The sequence below is a fragment of the Serinus canaria genome, chromosome 14 (genome assembly GCF_022539315.1).
Source record: "Serinus canaria isolate serCan28SL12 chromosome 14, serCan2020, whole genome shotgun sequence".
Classification (NCBI taxonomy): domain Eukaryota; kingdom Metazoa; phylum Chordata; class Aves; order Passeriformes; family Fringillidae; genus Serinus; species Serinus canaria.
In genome coordinates, this window is record NC_066328.1 from 2,814,267 (window position 1) to 2,832,640 (window position 18,374).

Here is an 18,374-nt window from a genome sequence, read left to right on the forward strand (position 1 = left end):
CGGCATTGACAAATAAAAAGCTCTACATTACAGGTAATTACACTTCACAGAGAACAACAATTAAGAAATAGCCAATTACATTTTACAAGCGCAGGATAATCAAAAGCTTCCTCAAATATCTAGAGTTGCAATAAGTACTTAGAAATGGCAACTCCCAACAAATTGCAGGTAATTTAGAGCAATTTACACAGATGACATATTTCCCTATCTGTGCTCAAAACCTGCAAACTTGGTTCTGAAAAATACTGCAGGAATTCCCGGAATGCAGCACTGCTGATTTCTAAAAATAGTTCATTACCTATTTCTACCTTCACTGGCCTCAAAGGTGAGATGTAGGATTATGGTCACCACAGTGTAAAGATAAACTAACTACCAGAACATATTTCAGCTCATTTAAAGAATGGGAGGATCATAACATGCACACCAAATCTAAATAACAATTAAAAATATCAATTCCTTTTATTTATGCTATTTGAAAAATATGCTTGATTTTAATAGTGCATAACTTGATTTAAGCTTTATAGTTTTTAAAGGAACTGTCATGTTCTTTATTTTTAACCCAGTACTGTGGCTTGCACACAGTCAAGGCAGGAGAATCAAGATCAAACAGCAAATTAAAGACCATTAAATGATGGAGAGGAAAGGAAACATGCCTTTTTCATTTACAGCTTTTTAGACAGGAGATCTAAAAGCATCCCAAGAGGAACTGAGCAGGAGAGACAGATAAGGATGCAACCTAATGTAGACATGCTGATATAGTACAGTGATTTTATCCCTCACTTTCAGTGCATATTTTGGGGGGGGGGATTGTTTTCCTTGCTCATATGGGTTGTTGGGACTGGAATTTTACCTCAGAGCAAGGATCTCGTATTGTATTTCAAGATTCTCTGCAGTGATGGCTCCCTGTCTCCTGGCCACCAGCTCAGCTGCTATGGCCATTACTTAACCAGAGGAGCATATGAATTTCTGCAGGGCTCGTTGCTGCATAAAAACTGTTGGAAGTCTCTCACAATTTCCTTGGCAGTCAATTAAGGAGTAAAATCACAAAGGTATTCGTTGGAAAGCAGCTTTGGAGGAGCAGAGTAGTCTAACCTTCAGTCTGAAGTGCGACTACTGTCTTTATCAGGTGAGGTGACCACTGCTGATGTTCTTACTGAGAACATGAGTATTTTGAGAAATTTAATGAGAGGTAAAACCCTGATTAGCTATGGCCAGACACTGAAACAGCCTTTTGTGATCTTGCATCATAGAGACCATGGAAAGAGCAAGGAGGAAAGATTAACTGAAGGAAAGGCATCCCTGTGTTTGAAAGAGCCTGGGACAGGCAGCAGCCTGACACGAATATAAACCATGGTTGCAGTGTCAGCTGGAGAGGGGGCTTGGTGCACAAGGGTCCCCTGCATCTAAGGGAGACCTCATGAACTCCTTGTGAAAACATGAAGGGGTCGACAGCTTAATACAAAGTTTAGATGTGCAACACTAACAGGAGACCCTAAAAGAAGGAAAAAGTTATTCCCAAACTCTATCTCTACCATAACTGCGTTGGTAACAATGTGGTTAGAAAGAGATCCCTCAGCCTTTCTGCTGAACTGTTTTCCTTGTCCTCTGCGCCAAAGACAGAGCAACTCCATGTTCTACACCCTGCTCACACTCAGCTATTGCTCAGGACTGAGTATACTCCTGTTTAACAAACCTGCCTGTTTTATTAAGTCAGTAACTACACTGGTTGGATGATTTCAGATGCTTGCTCTTACAACCCCAGTTTTGTCTACTTGGCATATCAATGTGCATTCATTAAATTAAAAAAAAAACCCAAACTGTTTTAAAAATTCAAATTTTAAATGAACCAGATTCTTCTTCCCTGCTAACTGCCTTCTGTGGCTTGGCAACATTTTTGTGGACAATAAGTCTCCTGCCACTACTGTCCCACCTGGAACGAGGTTTGGCTCCAGTCCCACCCTCTTTCTTCAGCTCAAGCTTCTAGGATGATTTCAAAAGCTGGGTAGTCAGAGGATGATGCCACTCTGTACCACCCGAGGCAACATACTACACCCGAGTCCACAGCCCAGGATGGGCTACCTGGGAGGGTTTCTGACACTGCTGGTGCCAAGCCACAGGCAGCAATTAACAAAGGAAAAGAGTTGCTCCTAGCTTGACTGCTGGCAGTGTGGTTGATGGCTCTGGACAGAAGAACCTACACCAGGTGAGAAACACAGCAATCTGTGGAGCTGACTCAGGGCGTCACCATCAGCGACCAAAACCCAAGTGACCTTGCTGAGGCCAAGCAACTGCCTCTCAAGTGCATCCTACTGCTGGGAAGGCAAATCCAGTGAGCTGCAGAATGCATCATTCCCCTCTTAGCACGTGGAATAGCTGCGGGAAGGCACTGGAGGGCTGCAGGGCCAGCACCCTCACTATAAAACCAGTGGGATATCAGCTTGTTCTCCAGGAGTTCCAACCAGCACTGGAGCAGTCAGGTGGGGAGTGCCCAAGTCAGTGACATTTTGAAAGAATAGTCAGGACTTAAGGAAAGGGGCTCCAGCACTGCATTTCAAAATGAAAACAGATGAATGTGGGGCCAGCTAACCTTTCTGCCTAGGCTGCTGCAGGAGATTAAAAGCCTCCTTGAGCTCTTGACTAAAGCTGCAGCTACTAGCAGCAGGCTTTGGCAGGAGAGGGGCTAGAACAAGCACTGGAGTCTCTGCCTTCCTCAAACTTGGCTCATCTATTCCAGCCACGCAGAATGATGGAGCAGTGAGGCTAGACTGGTGACCTGTCCCAGGGACTGGTGAAGTGTCCCAAGGACCAGGGGTGCCCTGCAGATCTCTGGAGCAGAGACACAACTTGAGATGCCCACCATGGAGACCCTTCCCCTCCTCTACCAGCTCTGGAGGAGCAGCGCCCGTGCCGCACCTCTGGCAGGAGGAAAGCGCACCCTGAACCTGATGAAACTGCAAGGCGTTGGTTGCTCGGCAGTGCCACCCACTGCGGTGCCAGCTGCCCTCCCGGCCACGCGGGCACGGGCCCTGCCCTGCTGGATGTTATCTGGGCCGGTGAGCTGGGCAGAGTGCTGGCTTAGCACAAAAACAACAACAACAACAACCCCCAGCTGCTTTCAGTTCAGAGCAGCATACTTCCGACTTCTTGGCAATCACCGAGAGAGAAGCATGTGACAAATACCCCTCTACCCAACAGCATGGGGCTGAAGATAAAAATACTCAGTTTTCCCCAGCTGGGCAGAAAACTCCAGCACCTGCAATGACATTATCAGAGGAAAATCATCATGACTTCCAACACCTCTAAAACGAGACTGCTGCATGTGAGAGAGAGAGATCATCCAAAGGAATTCCCTCCCTTCTCCCCCAGACCCCAGCAATTCACACAACAGATACTGCTGGAAGAATGTAGAAAGAGGCAAGCAGATGCAGCTTGGCTGTCGGGGCTGTGGGCACACAAAGCTGCTCTCCCACCACCTCTCCACTAGTCTATCAGCGTGTTTGTGCCATCCAGCCTTTGCCATTGTCTAAACCTACAGACAACAAATATTAGAATGGTGGGAGCCTTGTCTCTCTGCCCACCCTAGTGCCAGCCACTGCTACAACAGACTCCAGCTCACCAGTGAAAAGCCTGGAGACAGCAAGGCCAGCAGAGACAAAGGTGTGCTGAGTTTACCTCTGAAGGGATTTAGATCTGGAGCACTCAACATGGACAAACTGCTGAGACAGGCATTTACTCAGGTGTATAAACATCACGGGCAGCAAATGCCAGCCTTGCAAGAATTCTCCTCCAAAGCTTAAGAATAAATTCAACATGTTTTTAAATAATTATGGATGAATCACTTGAAAAAACTTCCTACATTTTATCTTCAGTTGCTGACACTGATCGTGCAGCTGTTTTGTTTATAATGTAATTACACATTCCCACCTACTTGCACTCTCAGTGTGCAGCAGAGTACCTCAGGTAGCAGAAAACCTGAAGGCTGACGTTTCTTTCTGGCCTTTGGAAGTGACAGAACAGTTAGCACAAAACTTAATTTATTTGAGGCGGAGGGCAGGGGGTAGGGGGGGGATAAAGAGAGGCCGCAAGTTAATTTCCCTTAGAAGCCCGATGGTCCCCACCCAGAAACCTGCGCACAAAAGAATACTGCCTTTAAACTGGTAGGTTAGGTCTGAGACCAGAGCGAAGGTTTGTCAACCATGACATGCTCCAGCTTGTTTAACAGTCGACTGGAGGGTTGAAAAGTCTAATAAAACCAAAAGGCCTTCCATAACAAAGCTGCTGCCACTTAAGGAGAACATTCACACCCATTCAGCAGGGCTTTTTTCAAACATGCAGAGGTTTTTGGAGCCTCCAAAGCCAGCAAAGAACACCAAAACAGAGCAGCTAGAAACTGAAGCTGGGAAAAAAAGTGAGCAATAAGGAACACACTAGGAACACTGAGTAACTAACCACGGGAAGAGATAACAAAAATGCTGCATGACCTCCCTCCCATCACTTGGATGCCTTTCTAAAATAGACACTTCAGCCTGACCACAAGTTATTGTGCAAGGATCACTGGGTGAAGCTGCATGACCTGTTATCTCCAGGATTACCAAAGGAAAGTTTTTCCCATGCCCATTTGGAAAGCTTCTCCTCTTCAGAAAGAGGAAGGTTTATACGGATCAGTTTTGCAGGCTCTGCCAGCCCAGGCTGGGGAATGCCCGAAGCCAATGCTTGGGGGCAGTGGGATGTTGTGCCTTCCTAAATTCTCCAGCTGGGCTGATTTCCTCAGCCGGCAGCACTCAAACCCCCCGGGTCACAAACTTCACTGCATATATCCAGAGGGGAAAATCAGCACGACTGTTTTACAACGTGACAAACCCTTTGCTGTAGTGACACATCCACACATCCTTTGCTGCCCATTTCCATCTCCTTTTGCCAGCACTGGTCTGTCTTAAAAGTTCAAGGAGCCTTTTCAAAGTAGCTTTTCCCAAGAGAAGAAAGCCAAGTTCCACTGAATGTGCAGATGTTCAGAGACACACCAAATCTCAGTATTTCCACAACAAAGAAGGCAGCTTTTCTGTAACGGCTTTTCCTGGTAGAGCCATGGACCGAGCAACAAAGGACTTGTGGTGATGATCTTTGTTCAACACTAGATGAGCAGGAGACACATGCTGCACACCTGAGGCTGCCAGCCTACCCAACAGCTTCTGTCTGTGGCTTTGCTCAAGAAGGAACACTTTTAATTTCCTAAGAAATAAATGTTACGACAGTCACATGCACTGAATTAAAAGTACAAAGACCAGACCTCTTAGCCAGAGACCCCAAATTTTATGAAAAAAACCAAAAAGTACATGCCCTTGGAAATCCAATCTGAGCAGGGCCATAAGGAGAGTAAGAAGGTTCCAAGGTCATGTTTTACAATCTTTTGAAGCAGGAATGAAGCCGATGTCTGAGGGAGACATTTCGTGCTGCCATCTGTACAGAGCTTCCCTTTCTCCAACATACTGCAAATGTTACAGTGCAAGAACTTGCTGTCTTTGCTCAGGCAGTCTTTATTTGTACACAATAAGGGCCTTGTGCAGGAGATCAAGGCTGTATTTCATCGATTTGACACGATGGTTAACCTGTGAACTTTGCCCCTGCTAATAGAATAATTTCTATTTGTTGATTCCTCTTTTGGGATCCTCGAGGGTAACAGCAGCTTCATCTCAGTTCTCATTTGCATGTCTAGTGCCAAACGGTTTTACAGCTCTTACTTCTGTGGAGCAGAGCCAGGACAAAATTGATCAAATGAAGTAACTACAGCTGCATCCTGAGTCCCCACACCTCCCTCCATGGATCCTACCTGTATTTCCTAGGAGCTCTCCAGTGACTTGGCTCTGATTCACACTTTGCTTGTGAAACCTTGGAGAAGTGATAGAATCATGAAATGGTTTGGGTTGGAAAGAACCTTAAAACTCATTTTGTTCCACCTCCTGCCATGGGCAGGGACACCTACCCCTATCCCAGGTTATTCCAAGCCCTGTCCAACTTGGCCTTGGACACTTCCAGGGATGGGGCAGCCATAGCTTGTCTGGTCCTTGGCTATTCAAGCAATGAATCCCACAGTGGTCCCAAAGCAACAGCCTGGACCAGGCTGGCAGCAGTGGCAGAACAAGGAAGGTCCTCTTCCAGATAAACCTCTCCCAGTCCAAGAGGCTGACTGCCAGACAAGAAAACAACCAAAATTTATGACCGAAAAGGGCAAACCTGGTAAACACTGCAGACATGGTTTTCTGGTGCTGGAAAAAAGGCAACCCCACCTGCCCAGTCGTACTGCTCTTCTCCTTCCAGCACCAGCATCCCTCTAAACACATGCTGGAGATAAAGGACAGAAAACTGAACCTCCAGAAAAGAAGGAAAATGAAGATGGAGAGAGGGAGAGGACTGACTCTCTGGTCTACAAAAGGACAGGGAGTGTGTGGGGGTAAAAGGGATGAAGGATAAAACCCAGTAGTTTCTGGTCATTAGCTCTGGAGGTAGATCTAGGGGCTGTGCTGCTAACCAGTAGGTCTCACTCAGGTATTTCAAAGAGGTTTTTTCCTCTAGCTATAGCTTTGCCTCCCTCCACTGCTTATCATCAGGATAGATGAAAGCTCTTCATCTATTAGCGATTTAGATCAGATGAAGACCTTCAAAAAGCTGCTACTTTGAGGACAGGTTGTATCTTGGGAGCCAGGGGACCAAGAAATCTCAGGTCTTACCACAAAAGTGTACTCTGGAGTCTTCAAAGGTAAAATCCAATTTCCATGTGGGTTTTATAGAATTCGGATTATCTGACTTAAAACTGCAACGGTTCTACTTAAATTCATTACTGGCTTACAACAGTGAGGGATCCAGACCAGGGCTGTGAGGAACGACGGTTTTGCTTTTACACACAAGCATGACCTGCAACAATTTAATTTCTGAGTGTGACTTCAGGCAAAGCAGCTCACTCTGGTACACAGGAGGGGAACAAGATGTGTGTCTCCAGAAGAGTCAGACCTTTCCTAAAGTTCCCTGAGCTGGGCATTCAGGGCTGCGCCAGTGAAGGAAGGGGCAGCTTTGCACCTGATGAGTGGAGATGGATACTGCAGTCCCCCAGAGGAACTCAAACCTGAGCCATGTGTGTACTGCAAACAAGGAATAAAATGAGTTTTTTCACAAACCAACTGCCTCAAACCCAGATGACTGCTGTGGGGATGTGTATTTTCAGGAGCACGACCTTTGTAGAGTCCAAAGCTGCACTTCTAAGTGAAGCAGGCATTAATTAACTAATTTATAGCATTAGGATAGATGGTGTCAGACGTACTTTGTATTTGATAAGTTCAAAATGTAGCTTTCATCTGGCATTGTTCCACTTCCAAATCATCTCTACTAACCCTGAAGCAGAACTTCAACATCCCATTGCCATGGAAGAGGTGGATAAAGTGGCACCAAGGACACTCCTCCTCACCCATGCTGGGGTGGCACAATAGAGGCTGTTCCAGGCTGCCAGGCCAGGCTCAGCAAACCCCTGCTCTCAACCAAGTGTCACATCTTTTCAGAGAGATGCTCAGAATTATATTCACCAGCAATTTGACTTTTTAATCATTTCAATTACTGTGACTAAAACCCTTCAATCGGAACAAAACCAGGGAAAAATAACCCCTCTCCTTCTGAAGCAGCCTGCCTAGCTTAACAGACCATACCAAATTGTGAAGGTTTTTGCTTTTGTGGTCTTCACATATTTCATTTAATGCAGATAATTAACCTCAGTTTCTAATTTCAAATCCTTAACATAAGGAAGCAAAGCGACTGAATACATTCACTGACAGATGGAAAATTAAAATATTACTACAGCTTCTGCATGCCTCAAAAGACAGGGCCTTGCAAAAGATCTTTCTTCTTTTATTTGACTGATTAACTGTAATTTGCTTAATGGATTTAAGGATGAGCCTAATAATCCAATGATATATCCAGGAACTGATTTAGGCTATCAGCACCTCTGTTCTGAGGGTTTTTTTTAAATATAGCAATTTTCTGCATTACACACAGTCACTTCTGAAACCATATTTTCCCACCAATTGTAATAAAACCAGGTCCATGATTTATTTTAAATGGGTGGTGACTGCATGACTGGCCTTGCACCAGGCAGCCACAATGCTGTAACTTCTTGGAGCACCTTCTGAAGTCCCAAATCTAGGGATGACCCAAGACCATAACATGTTCCAGCAGTCACTCACCCAGCCCAGCAGACAGCCAGGACTTTTTGGGAAGGTGGGAAGTCAACAGCTCAAACCTAAAATGGGGCCAGCGTGTGTTCCCCCAACACCCCCACACCACTCTCAGTCCCTTTTCCACCAATAAAGTCTGCCCTAACAGGATTTCACAGTCTGTCTCAATAGTTAATAAATCCAGAATCTAACAGACTATTAAAGGAAAACATCCAAGAGGCAGTCATTTTTAAAACATCCAATGGCAACTAATTATTCAAGGGATTAGTCCATTATAGTAACAACAAAGAAACTCTCAAAACATAAAGCCAAGTTGAACGGCAGATCAAAACCAAGGTGTTCCCACCCCGTGGCCACCTCCTGGGTGCACTTCTCAGCATCCTGGCATTGGTTCAGCTCCCACTCAACCTTTTAATATCCCATTCTTTCTGAAACCAGGCAGAACTCAAACCAGTCTTCTCAAAATATAGAATTTCATGATCTGTGCCATCATTGTAAGCACACAACAAAACAGGGCCATCACCAGGTCTGGACCAGGCAGGCCACAGCTCTGTCTAACCCAGCTACGAGGCTCTCCAGGGACAGATTCCCACCCCTCATGCTCCCAAGAGTTTTTTCATCATGTCCAACCTGAATCTCCCCAGGACCAAAAAGGATGACATAACTTCCCTCTTGGGCTTTTAAGAGAAAATATTCTGTAACCCAAATAAAACTCAATCACAACAAAACAAGGCTTTGTTTGCTGGAGGAGGGAAGAAAACACTACTCATTTATCAAACTAGAATGCTAAAAGCCTAACTACCTCTCTTTAAAAAGAAGCCAAAGCACTGATCTATAACCAAACACAAACACACCACTTCTTCATCTTGATTTGTGTAGAGGCAAAGCTATGGGCACAAAAGGTATTCTTCTTCAAATAAAATCTATTTTAAAACTTGGCAACCACTAGCATAAATACTTTACACTGCTAATGTAATGTAAGCATTTCCATGCAGAAGTTTCATCAGCTTAACAATATGTTTTAAAAAGCTGGCTTTAACTTCTGTGCAAAAACACCATCAGTCTCTGTCCTGTATATCTTAGAGTGCTTCAGCCACTAAATTACCACTTAGAGCTCTTAGCACCAGACCCCCTCCCTGCTGGATTCACTGATTTCTCTCAAGAACAATGCAGAACCCAAACTATTCTTCTGCAGCTTATTTTCTTTAAAACTGGAAATAGCCACTGCTCCACAAGGATTCAAGACAGGGTTGTACTGATTACAAATGACACCGTGAGCCCAGCAATTTTAATTCAAGAGAAGCATTCCCAACTTTATATATGGGTCTAACATTCAGCATCTGATTTTTTCATGCAAACAAGCTCCCACGAAGCTCCAACAGCCTAAGTCCAAGATGCATGCGCTGCCTCTCCAGGTTAAAGAAGCATCAGTAAGAGGGTAACACATCTTTAAATTTTCTAAATACGACTTCTCTTGCACCAGTGTTTGATTACGCATCCTCAGTTTTCCAACCGGTCAGTACAATTAACACCAATTCCTTCAACACCACACAGTCTTGAGTCAGAGGTGTGCAATTTAGTATTTAATTATGAACGAAGCTGCCAACCTCAAAATTAGGGCTGCCAGCTAAACTTCAGCCAGCTCCTTCCTGATGCAGCCCCAGCTTCTGACCGCTGGACCGTTTATGCTCCCTAAGCCACAGAGAGATCCTTGCTTTCCCTGAACCAGCCTCTACGTGTTAGTTTGTCATTGCACTGTCCCACACCAGAGGTTGTCACATCCCTCTAAAGCTTCTTCAGCTTTTCTCCACTTGTCTCCTCTGCACACCCCATGGTGAAGTGCTGGCTGTGTGTTTTGGGAAGAGCTGCTCTCCCACGTGTCCGGAGAGGCTGCCAGTGCGTGGGCACAGGCACAAGGACTCTCCTGGTGATTCCTACCAGCCTGGAGAACCACATCACCCACCCTTTTCATTTGAACCACCAACACTTGTGAAACGCGGTGAGCTTAGTCAGCTCAGCACTGTGGAAATTAAAGCTTGGAGCCAACTTCTTTAAAAAAACAAACAACCCCCTGTGTATATCAAATCCCAGGCTGAGAAATCTCTCCATCCATGTCCAGCAGCTCCACCACCAACACTCCTCAAAATCCAACAGCTGGAGACTTCACCCTCCACCACGTGTCCTCTAATCACCACCATCCGGGCTTCCTCTTCAATACTATACACATCATGGAATGGGTCAAAACCCAAAGCAATTGGCAGAACTAATGCAAGTCTCTCAGTATGCCTGGTTTTCAGGAGAGATGACAGCAGAGCTGCTGGCAGGTAACACCATATGCTCATATGCAGGTAACACCATTCTCACTTCCCACCACAGAAGAAAGCAAAGGCAAGGCCTGTGAGAGCGCTGCTCTCCAACGCTTTGGGAATGGGATGGGAGCCCCTTCCCACACAGAGCTAAAGAGAGAGCATGACAAACCCACCCCAGCAAAAGACACGAGCAAACCACCAAGCCCCACATTTCCAACTGTTTCAGGGGCTTTGTTTTCCTGGAGAGCTCCAAGAGCAGGCTGCAGGCAGTTCTCAGGCACAGGTTTAATTTCTGCTCTCCAGCTCCGAGGAACACTGTCCCGGCGTGTGGGAAGAAGGTTAATGAACGATTTAGCCGCCCTCACAACCACGTTAGTGTCACTTTCGGAAGCTGCGAGTTAATGCCCGAGATCTTCGGGGGTTGCCCTCTTTGAAGTTCACTGATCCATAACCAATGTCCAATTAATTTGCAGGAGCCTAACGATAATGACTATTGGCCTTTTCCGACGCATACAAAAACACAGTGGGTAACAGCGATGCTTTTGGCTTCAGGGTATTCTCAAATCTTGCCTGCACATTTGCACACCTTCAAAAATATCCAGTGCTAATAACGGGTTGTCTTCTGCCATTTGAGGAATTTTTTACATTTGTTCTCCTAAGAGCAGAGCTACTGCATCAAGATTTATGAACTTTCTGCTGAGAAAAAAACCTGGAGCTGATTCAAGATGCTCATTTGCTAACGGAGAAATACTTCTACTGCATTTACTTAGATTCCTCTTTATTTAGGGTTTCCATGGAAGCCAAGGAATAGAAGTTAAATCTTGGGAAGATTAAACAGGCCCTGAGATATAATGCAAAACAGCTTATTTCAACATTCCCCAAAGAAGAGAAATGAGAAATTCTTCCACACATATGCCAAAAAAAAAGAGGTTTGTGGAAATTTTGAAAAATAAATTGGGACCCAGCTTTTCAAATGCTGCACACAGCCATTGCTTCCTGCTGCAAGCAGCTTCCCCAGCTTCCAGCACACTTCCCCAGGTGACAAAGTAAATGAACAAGAAGTCCCTAAAAACCAGCTTGTTCAAGACAGCTATTGCTATACAACATCCAGGAAGAAGGTTAGTTCAACCACAAGGTCTTGCTCAAAGAGGAACAATCACCTCATAAATTAGTATCTGAGCAGTCTTTAAAATTAAAAAATGCAGAGCTTATGCAGCTCACAGCATCTTCCACAGCAATGCTCTGGACACCATAGAAGTTGACAGCATTTAAAAAATAAAATAAATCCCTTATCTTCAGCTTCTCCAGGCTGAGAAGTGACTCCTGCTCTGGTGAGAAGGGCAAACATTTCCTTGCCTCCCTACCCAACAGGTCAGCAGAGTGTCAGTAGCCACAATGACAGGCTGTTGGACACTACAAATTAATAGCCACACATTTTCTCTGCCTCCATCCTCCAGGTAAAGATTTATTTCATGTTGTTCCAATCTCCTATGAAAATGCTCAGGACTGATGAACTCCAAAACACTTCTATTTCACAGCACATTTCTTACACCATTTTACAACCTGGCACAGATAAGTTCAGATAATGGGTGAAGTGCACCTTTTTCTTGAAGCTGGAGCTAAACAGCTCAGTGTCACACAGAGGATTTACTTACTACCTGGTCTGGTAAGGAAACTAAACAGCTGACCCTCAAGTAAGTTATTTTCAACATTAACACCATTATTGCTTAAATAAAAAGATACTTAAATCAGAAACTTTTCTAATCCTTCATTTATGGTGAGCACCCAACTGCTCAGTGGAATGCACTTCAAGGTTTTTATTAATTCCATGGGAGAGTCCCAAGACATTGGGATATTTTTATTTCTGACTCCTGATTAAAGCAGCTGGAGCCCGCATGAATTCCCTTTTTTCCCCCCTCCCCAACAGTTTCACATGCAACATCCCCTCCTCAAAATCTGTAAGAAAACAAGAATCAAACCGAGAACATTTTGCCAGCTGAAAGGCGCCGAGACCTTGCGTGGGGCGGGATGTGCTTCCAGCTGCCAGCCTAAAGGGACGGCTGAGGGAGATTAAATACAGAAATGCTTTTCATAAGGCAGGAGCCTTTGAAGAGGACAGTTCAGCTACTTCATTTCGTAATCTTCACAAAGCGTCAGATTTTAGCCTAAGCAGGTCTTAAAACAAGGAGATTTTATTTAAAAAAGGGGGGGAAAAAAAGTAGGAATGTGTTCTGGCTGGGTTCTGTTGATTCAGCAAGGGTTAGACACACACATGCTTATTGATCCCAGAGAGCTCCCTGCTAAGTTAATTGTCTGGAATTTTAACTGAGCTCTCAGCAAGTTTCAAAATCCATGCTGGCTGGAAGTGGGTGGGGGACCCAGAAAAAAACAGGCTGCAGAACTGTGCCAGTCCTACAGTAAAAAAAAAAAACAGCAATTACTTTAATGAAGGGAAAAGCTTCAGCAGGGCATGGTTTTAACTGGATTTGGGGATTCTGACTCTGATACCGTTAGAATTCAGGGCTGGAAATCGCATATGCAAAACAGCACCATTATTAGGGAGTACCATCAATGCTGCTTCACTCCTACCCACATCACGAAGTGAGGGTATCTATCTCCTGTGAGCTCCCATTTGTGGCTCATTACAATTTCTACACAGGAAGTGTCACCACCAGCTTACCTACCCATGTTACAGTACCTGAACACTGACCTTCTGCTGGTGCAAGCTACAGCAAACCTGGCATTGCAGCTTGTCCAGGCACCTGCACATGCATGAGGGCTACCCATGGCTTTGCACTGCCCACCAAGCCCTACCTGCCTCCAGAACACCTCCAGCAGCAGTTTCTCCCGGTGAAGAACATGCTGCATGGATGATTTGGTACTATCAGACAGGAACAGCCAAAGACACCTTTAAAACAACCTGCGATTAGTTTCCAACAAAGCTTTGCACTCCATCAACCTGCTTGAAAATGCCATCCTGTACCAACGTGGGTGCTCTCCAGCACCCATGCTTTTCCAAGGTTTCCCACATCCCCCATGCCCATGGCAACTCCCTGACCCACTCCCCACCTACCTGAACTCCCTGCCCTCGCTGTAGCGCCGGGCCGGGGCCGCGCGCTGCGTGGCCGTCTCCAGAAGCAGCTTCTGCGTGAGCCTGCTGGAAGGCGCCGAGTCCCTGCTGGCCTCGGGCTCGGCCTCTTGGTCACACTTCCACTCCTCATCCTCGTTCAGAGTTGGCAGATAACCAGGTAGCCCTTTACCTGTCCCAGACCCCGAGCTTGGATCACTATAAATTTTTGGACTTTCCCCACCTGTCCTTGTGTATTCCAAATAAATATCCGACTTAAGGAACAAAGGGTAGGTATTGTCTTCTATCATGCACTGAATCTCCGTTTGGGCCTGGTCAAACATGTCAGGGTCAATCTGCAGTTTCATGACACAGTCTTTGATGAAGCTTTTTGTGGCCGGTTTGATCTGCCGGGACACAATGCCATTGTTGTCGAGGATGTATTTTTTGTAAATGGCTTTTGCCAGCTTGAGTCTTTTTTCCTCATTAGACACGCACGGCTCCAGCTTCCTGAAGCCACTGCAGGCAAACCAAAAGTCCAGCAGATCTGCACAGTCCTCCTGTTTCAGGAAAGTCCTGAAGAGGTTGATGCCATCTTGATCATCCAGCAAAGAGTGCAGTGACTCGGCCCACTTCAGGTAGGGTGGAGTTGGCGAAGCACTCCCCTCGGGCTCGTACCCCAAATCCAAATCGGAGCGCCTCGGTGTTGCCGTGGACGTCTCATTTCTGACCACATCACTTTTACCGGAGTAGAAACCATGGCTAACTGGCCTTGGGTCTGTGGACACGAGCTCCCCCTCCTCACCAGGAACCGGTGGCCTTGGAGCATCTTCAGTGAAGCTTCCTCCAAGGTCCAAGGGGAAGCCCTTCCCCTGGATATTCATTTTTCTGGTCCTTGCTTGCGTGGGAACAGTGGGGGATGAGCGCCAATCTCAAATCACCAATATTTGTAGCTCCAAGGTGAACAAGTTTGTTTGGCTGAAACAGATGAGGAAAAAGTAAGCAAGCATCACTGGAAATAAACACTCCAAGACAACAAACTGGTGGTTATGCTCGGCACCTTTACTGTACTAACACCTTTTTTCAGCAGAATCAATGACTTGAGAGCACAGAATCGAGCTCAAACCAGGCAGAGGCTAAAAATGACAGTTACAGAATATCCCAAAACTTTACATCCAGAATTTGGCATCGCTGATACAGCTGACACCATGCTAAAACACCAGCCAATTTCCTAACAACAGTGGTTTATACATGAACCTGGCATGTGGCAGCCCACATGCAAGAGATCCATACACTGGTACCACAGAGCACATGCCATCTTCTGCACTGCCACCAGCTCTTCTGCACTGCCTACCTGGACAGGACACATACCAGATCATACTAAGGCAACATGTTTTTATCTGTCTGAGAAAGAATCAGAAATTCTTATCCTTAAACAGGAATTTAAGGCTTGTGAAAATTATTATTAGAGAACATCCAGTTAGCCCTGAAAGCAGGGCTGCACCTTAATCAAACACAGGTGGCTTTCATACGCTCAAGTGACATACCAGCGCCACATTCCTCACAAATCTCTGCGTTTCAGAAATACGCCGCGTTGCCTTGTCTAGCTCTAGGGGAATCCAGATGCATCGTTGACCCTAATATTTTGGGCATCTGGACTGCATTCTTGCTTCAGATGGGCATGTTAGTACAGGAGCTGAGTTCTAGCGCTGCTTTTTGTAGGCAAGCCGTTGAGAAAAGGTTCATTTACGCTAACAAAATTGCATGCTACGAGCCTGGGAAAATTTCAGGTCATCAAAGGAAGATGAGAAAACCACCTTGACAAGGTAACCTGATCAAGTACTATGTTTTTAAAGAAGAGCAACGAGTCAATATGGAGGATGGAAGGTATGGGGAAGGCAGGGAAGGAAGAAAAGGGCAATCCCTGGGTGGCTGCTTCTGCTGCTCAACAAATTAACCTCATCATTTAAAGCGAGTAGCAAAAGCCTTGTGTTACAGAACAGCCTCAGCTTTTAAGCCCCAAGTACTGCAGAGCACCAGCAGCCTCACAAATTACTCCCTGCACTGGATTAACTCAATTGCATGTAAAAACACAGAAGGAAAGACACATTTTAGCTCACCCTCCCTCTCAAAGCAAACCCCACACCAACGAACATCTTTGGGATGCTTTGCCATTTTCTCCCCATTTCCTGATCCTGCCTAAACCAAGAACCACCGCTGATGCCGCGCCTGTCCTCACAGCCCACCTGTCCATCGTGAAACAACCCAGCGAGCCCAGGAGCGGCCAGCGAGGATGGCTGGGCCCCGCCAGGAGCGCGGCAGGAGCCAGCGCCGCACTCACACCCGGCCCGAGCCCCGGCACGCAGCCCCTGCCCTGGCACCGCGGGACGGGGCTGGGCTTTGGCACCACGGGGCGGTTCTGGGTGGTTTTCACCCCGCTTCTGGAAGCGAGCGCAGGACTCGCCCCCGTCCCCTCTGCGGAGCCGGTCCCCGGTGACCCCCGGCCGGGTGAAGGGGACCCCCGGGAGAGCGGCACCGCAGCCCCAAAGCCACGCCGGGCATTGTTGCGGCGGGGCAGCGTTGGCTCCTCGCCCCGGCCGGGGCAGCCCCGGGGAGCCTCCCGTAGGACACGCGAGGCGCCCGGCCGAGCCGCCCGGCCGGCTCCAGAGGGGACCCCCGGCCGCCCCGCGGGAAGCGCGGGGCCGGGTGGGCTCTGGGGCGGCCTCGCCGCTGACAGGGCGCCGCGCGGGGCCCCTGCCGCCACCCGGGCAACTTCGCGGGACCCGGCCCGCGCCGCCCCCCCGCCGCTGCCCCCGGGCCCGCTCACCCTCCCGGCCCGCCCGGCCTCCCCCCGCGCCCGGGGCGGCCTAGCCCGGCTCGGCGGCCCCGGCGCGGCCCCGCGCTCCCGCCCGCGGCGGCCTCGGCGCGGCCTCGGCGCAGGGCCTGGGCCGGGGCCGCCTCACTCACCCGCGCGGAGCGGCGGCGGCGGCCCGGGGCGGCGCGGGGCCCGGCCCATGCGGCTCAGCGGCGGCGGCGGCCCGGAGGGGCGGCGGCGGCACAAAGCGGGCGGCCCGGGACGCCCATGGCCGCGGCCGCAGGCGGGTGGCGGCGGCGGGGAGCGAGAGCAGCAGCAGCAGCAGCAGCAGCGAGCCGAGCCCCGCTCCGCTCCGCTCCGCCTGCGCCGCTGCCTCCCAGCCCGGCACGGCGGCTCAGCCGCGCCCCCCGCGCCCCCGCCCGGTACTGCGGGACCGGCGGCCGGAGCGGGGCGGAGCGGGCCCGGCCCGGCCCGGGGAGTCGGCGCGGCGGCACGCGGGGCCCGGGGCGGCTTCAGGCCCCGCACTCGCTGCAGGGCCGGCCCGGGGAAGCCCGGAGGTCCCGGCTCGGGGACGCCTCGATTGCCGGGAGCCGCAGCACATAGTGAAGTGCACGGGCTGAGCTCCCCGGACAGCTCCGGCACATGGCCGAGGCTTCGGGCTCGGCTTCCCGCTGAGTCCCGGCTGGGAACCGTCCCCGGCACCTCATGGGCTGAATGGGTCCGGGGCTTCGTCCGGCCCTGGATGAGGGCAGCCCATGAGCATCCCGGGCAGACACGGCCCCAGAGAAACTTCAGAGACTTCCAGGGTCTCGCCGAAGGGCTCTGCCCAGGAAGGGCATCAACCCTCAAACACCACCAGCCTCCACGGCTCTGTCCGTGTCGAACACCATGACACACCTGAGTTTTGTCCGGTTTGGACCACGCACCAGGGTCCTGGGGATGGAGGGGCACCGGTCAACCAGCAGCTCTTGCCTCCAACAATAACTAGAGCTGGTTTGGAACCCGCGATGTGTGTCCTGCTTCTCTGACCTGGGCAACTGCCGCGGGGAGAAATCAGGGGCTGGCCGGGAGGTGGCACTGCATGGACTGGAAAGGGTCACACCACGTGCAGACTCCCTAAATCGGGCATGTTTGGTTATGTGCCGCGGGGTGCACCAGCTCTGAGACTGCAGTGCTGGGGACACGGAAGGGAGAAGAAGTGAATTGCCAGATGCAGAGATCAAATGAGAGTAGGGTGACAGGGAAGTGCAAAAGCGTGTGTCTTCCCTGGGAAGCAGTGATAGACTCAGAGCCAGGCAGACCCTAGATACCATCCTAAAAGCTAAACATGCAAACAAGCCAATAAGACGTTCCTCTGAAAAACAGAAATAACTCAGAATAGTTTCCAACAGGGACTGTTTCTGCTTTCTTATGTGATCACGCTGCCACAGTTGCCTACCTCAGTGCATTTAGGGAACGCTTTTGGAAATGTAACATTTTTTTCCAGCCTTGTGAAGCTCACAAATATTCACTCTGAGCAGTGACACTCCCCATCCCACCCCAGCAGAGAGCCTGGCAGGATGATGTGGCTCCTTGCACTCTCTCATGTGAACGATGCTTGGAGCTGATTTACATGTAGCAGTGCAATGCTGATCTCAGGCGTAATAATAGAAAAGCTGATGTGGGATTCAGCTGGTAAAGAATTAAAGGATGGGAATATAATTAATGCAATCAGCCTAGTTTCCAGAAAATAGCTCTTGTCAAACTCTGATGTCATCCTTTGAAGAGATTACAAGTTTGGCTGATAAAGGTTATGGCATAGAAATAATAGACCTGGGCTCTGTTCAGGCATGTGACTTAATCCATATACTATTCTGATTAAAAATTAGCACAATACAACATCAAGAGGGACACCTTAAAGGGGCTGGGAGCTGGCAAACCGACAGCCATCAATGGGGAATCCCTGCAGAATGGGAGCGCGCTCAGTG

The 18,374-nt window shown here is 48.5% G+C and overlaps 1 protein-coding gene across 3 annotated transcripts in view; it reads right to left on the bottom strand.

Moving 5' to 3' along the window:
• Positions 1 to 18,374, bottom strand: part of AXIN1 (axin 1) — a 78,689-nt gene that overhangs the window by 55,738 nt on the left and 4,577 nt on the right. For 2 of the 3 annotated variants that reach the window (XM_050979953.1, XM_050979954.1), the window contains one exon: positions 13,599 to 14,570. In XM_050979953.1, coding sequence (XP_050835910.1) covers positions 13,599 to 14,476 — 878 coding nt within the window. In that variant the 5' untranslated portion in view covers positions 14,477 to 14,570. Of the gene's footprint in view, positions 1 to 13,598; positions 14,571 to 16,559; positions 16,782 to 18,374 lie in introns of those variants that run through there. The other variant, XM_030229795.2, reaches the window with a different exon arrangement.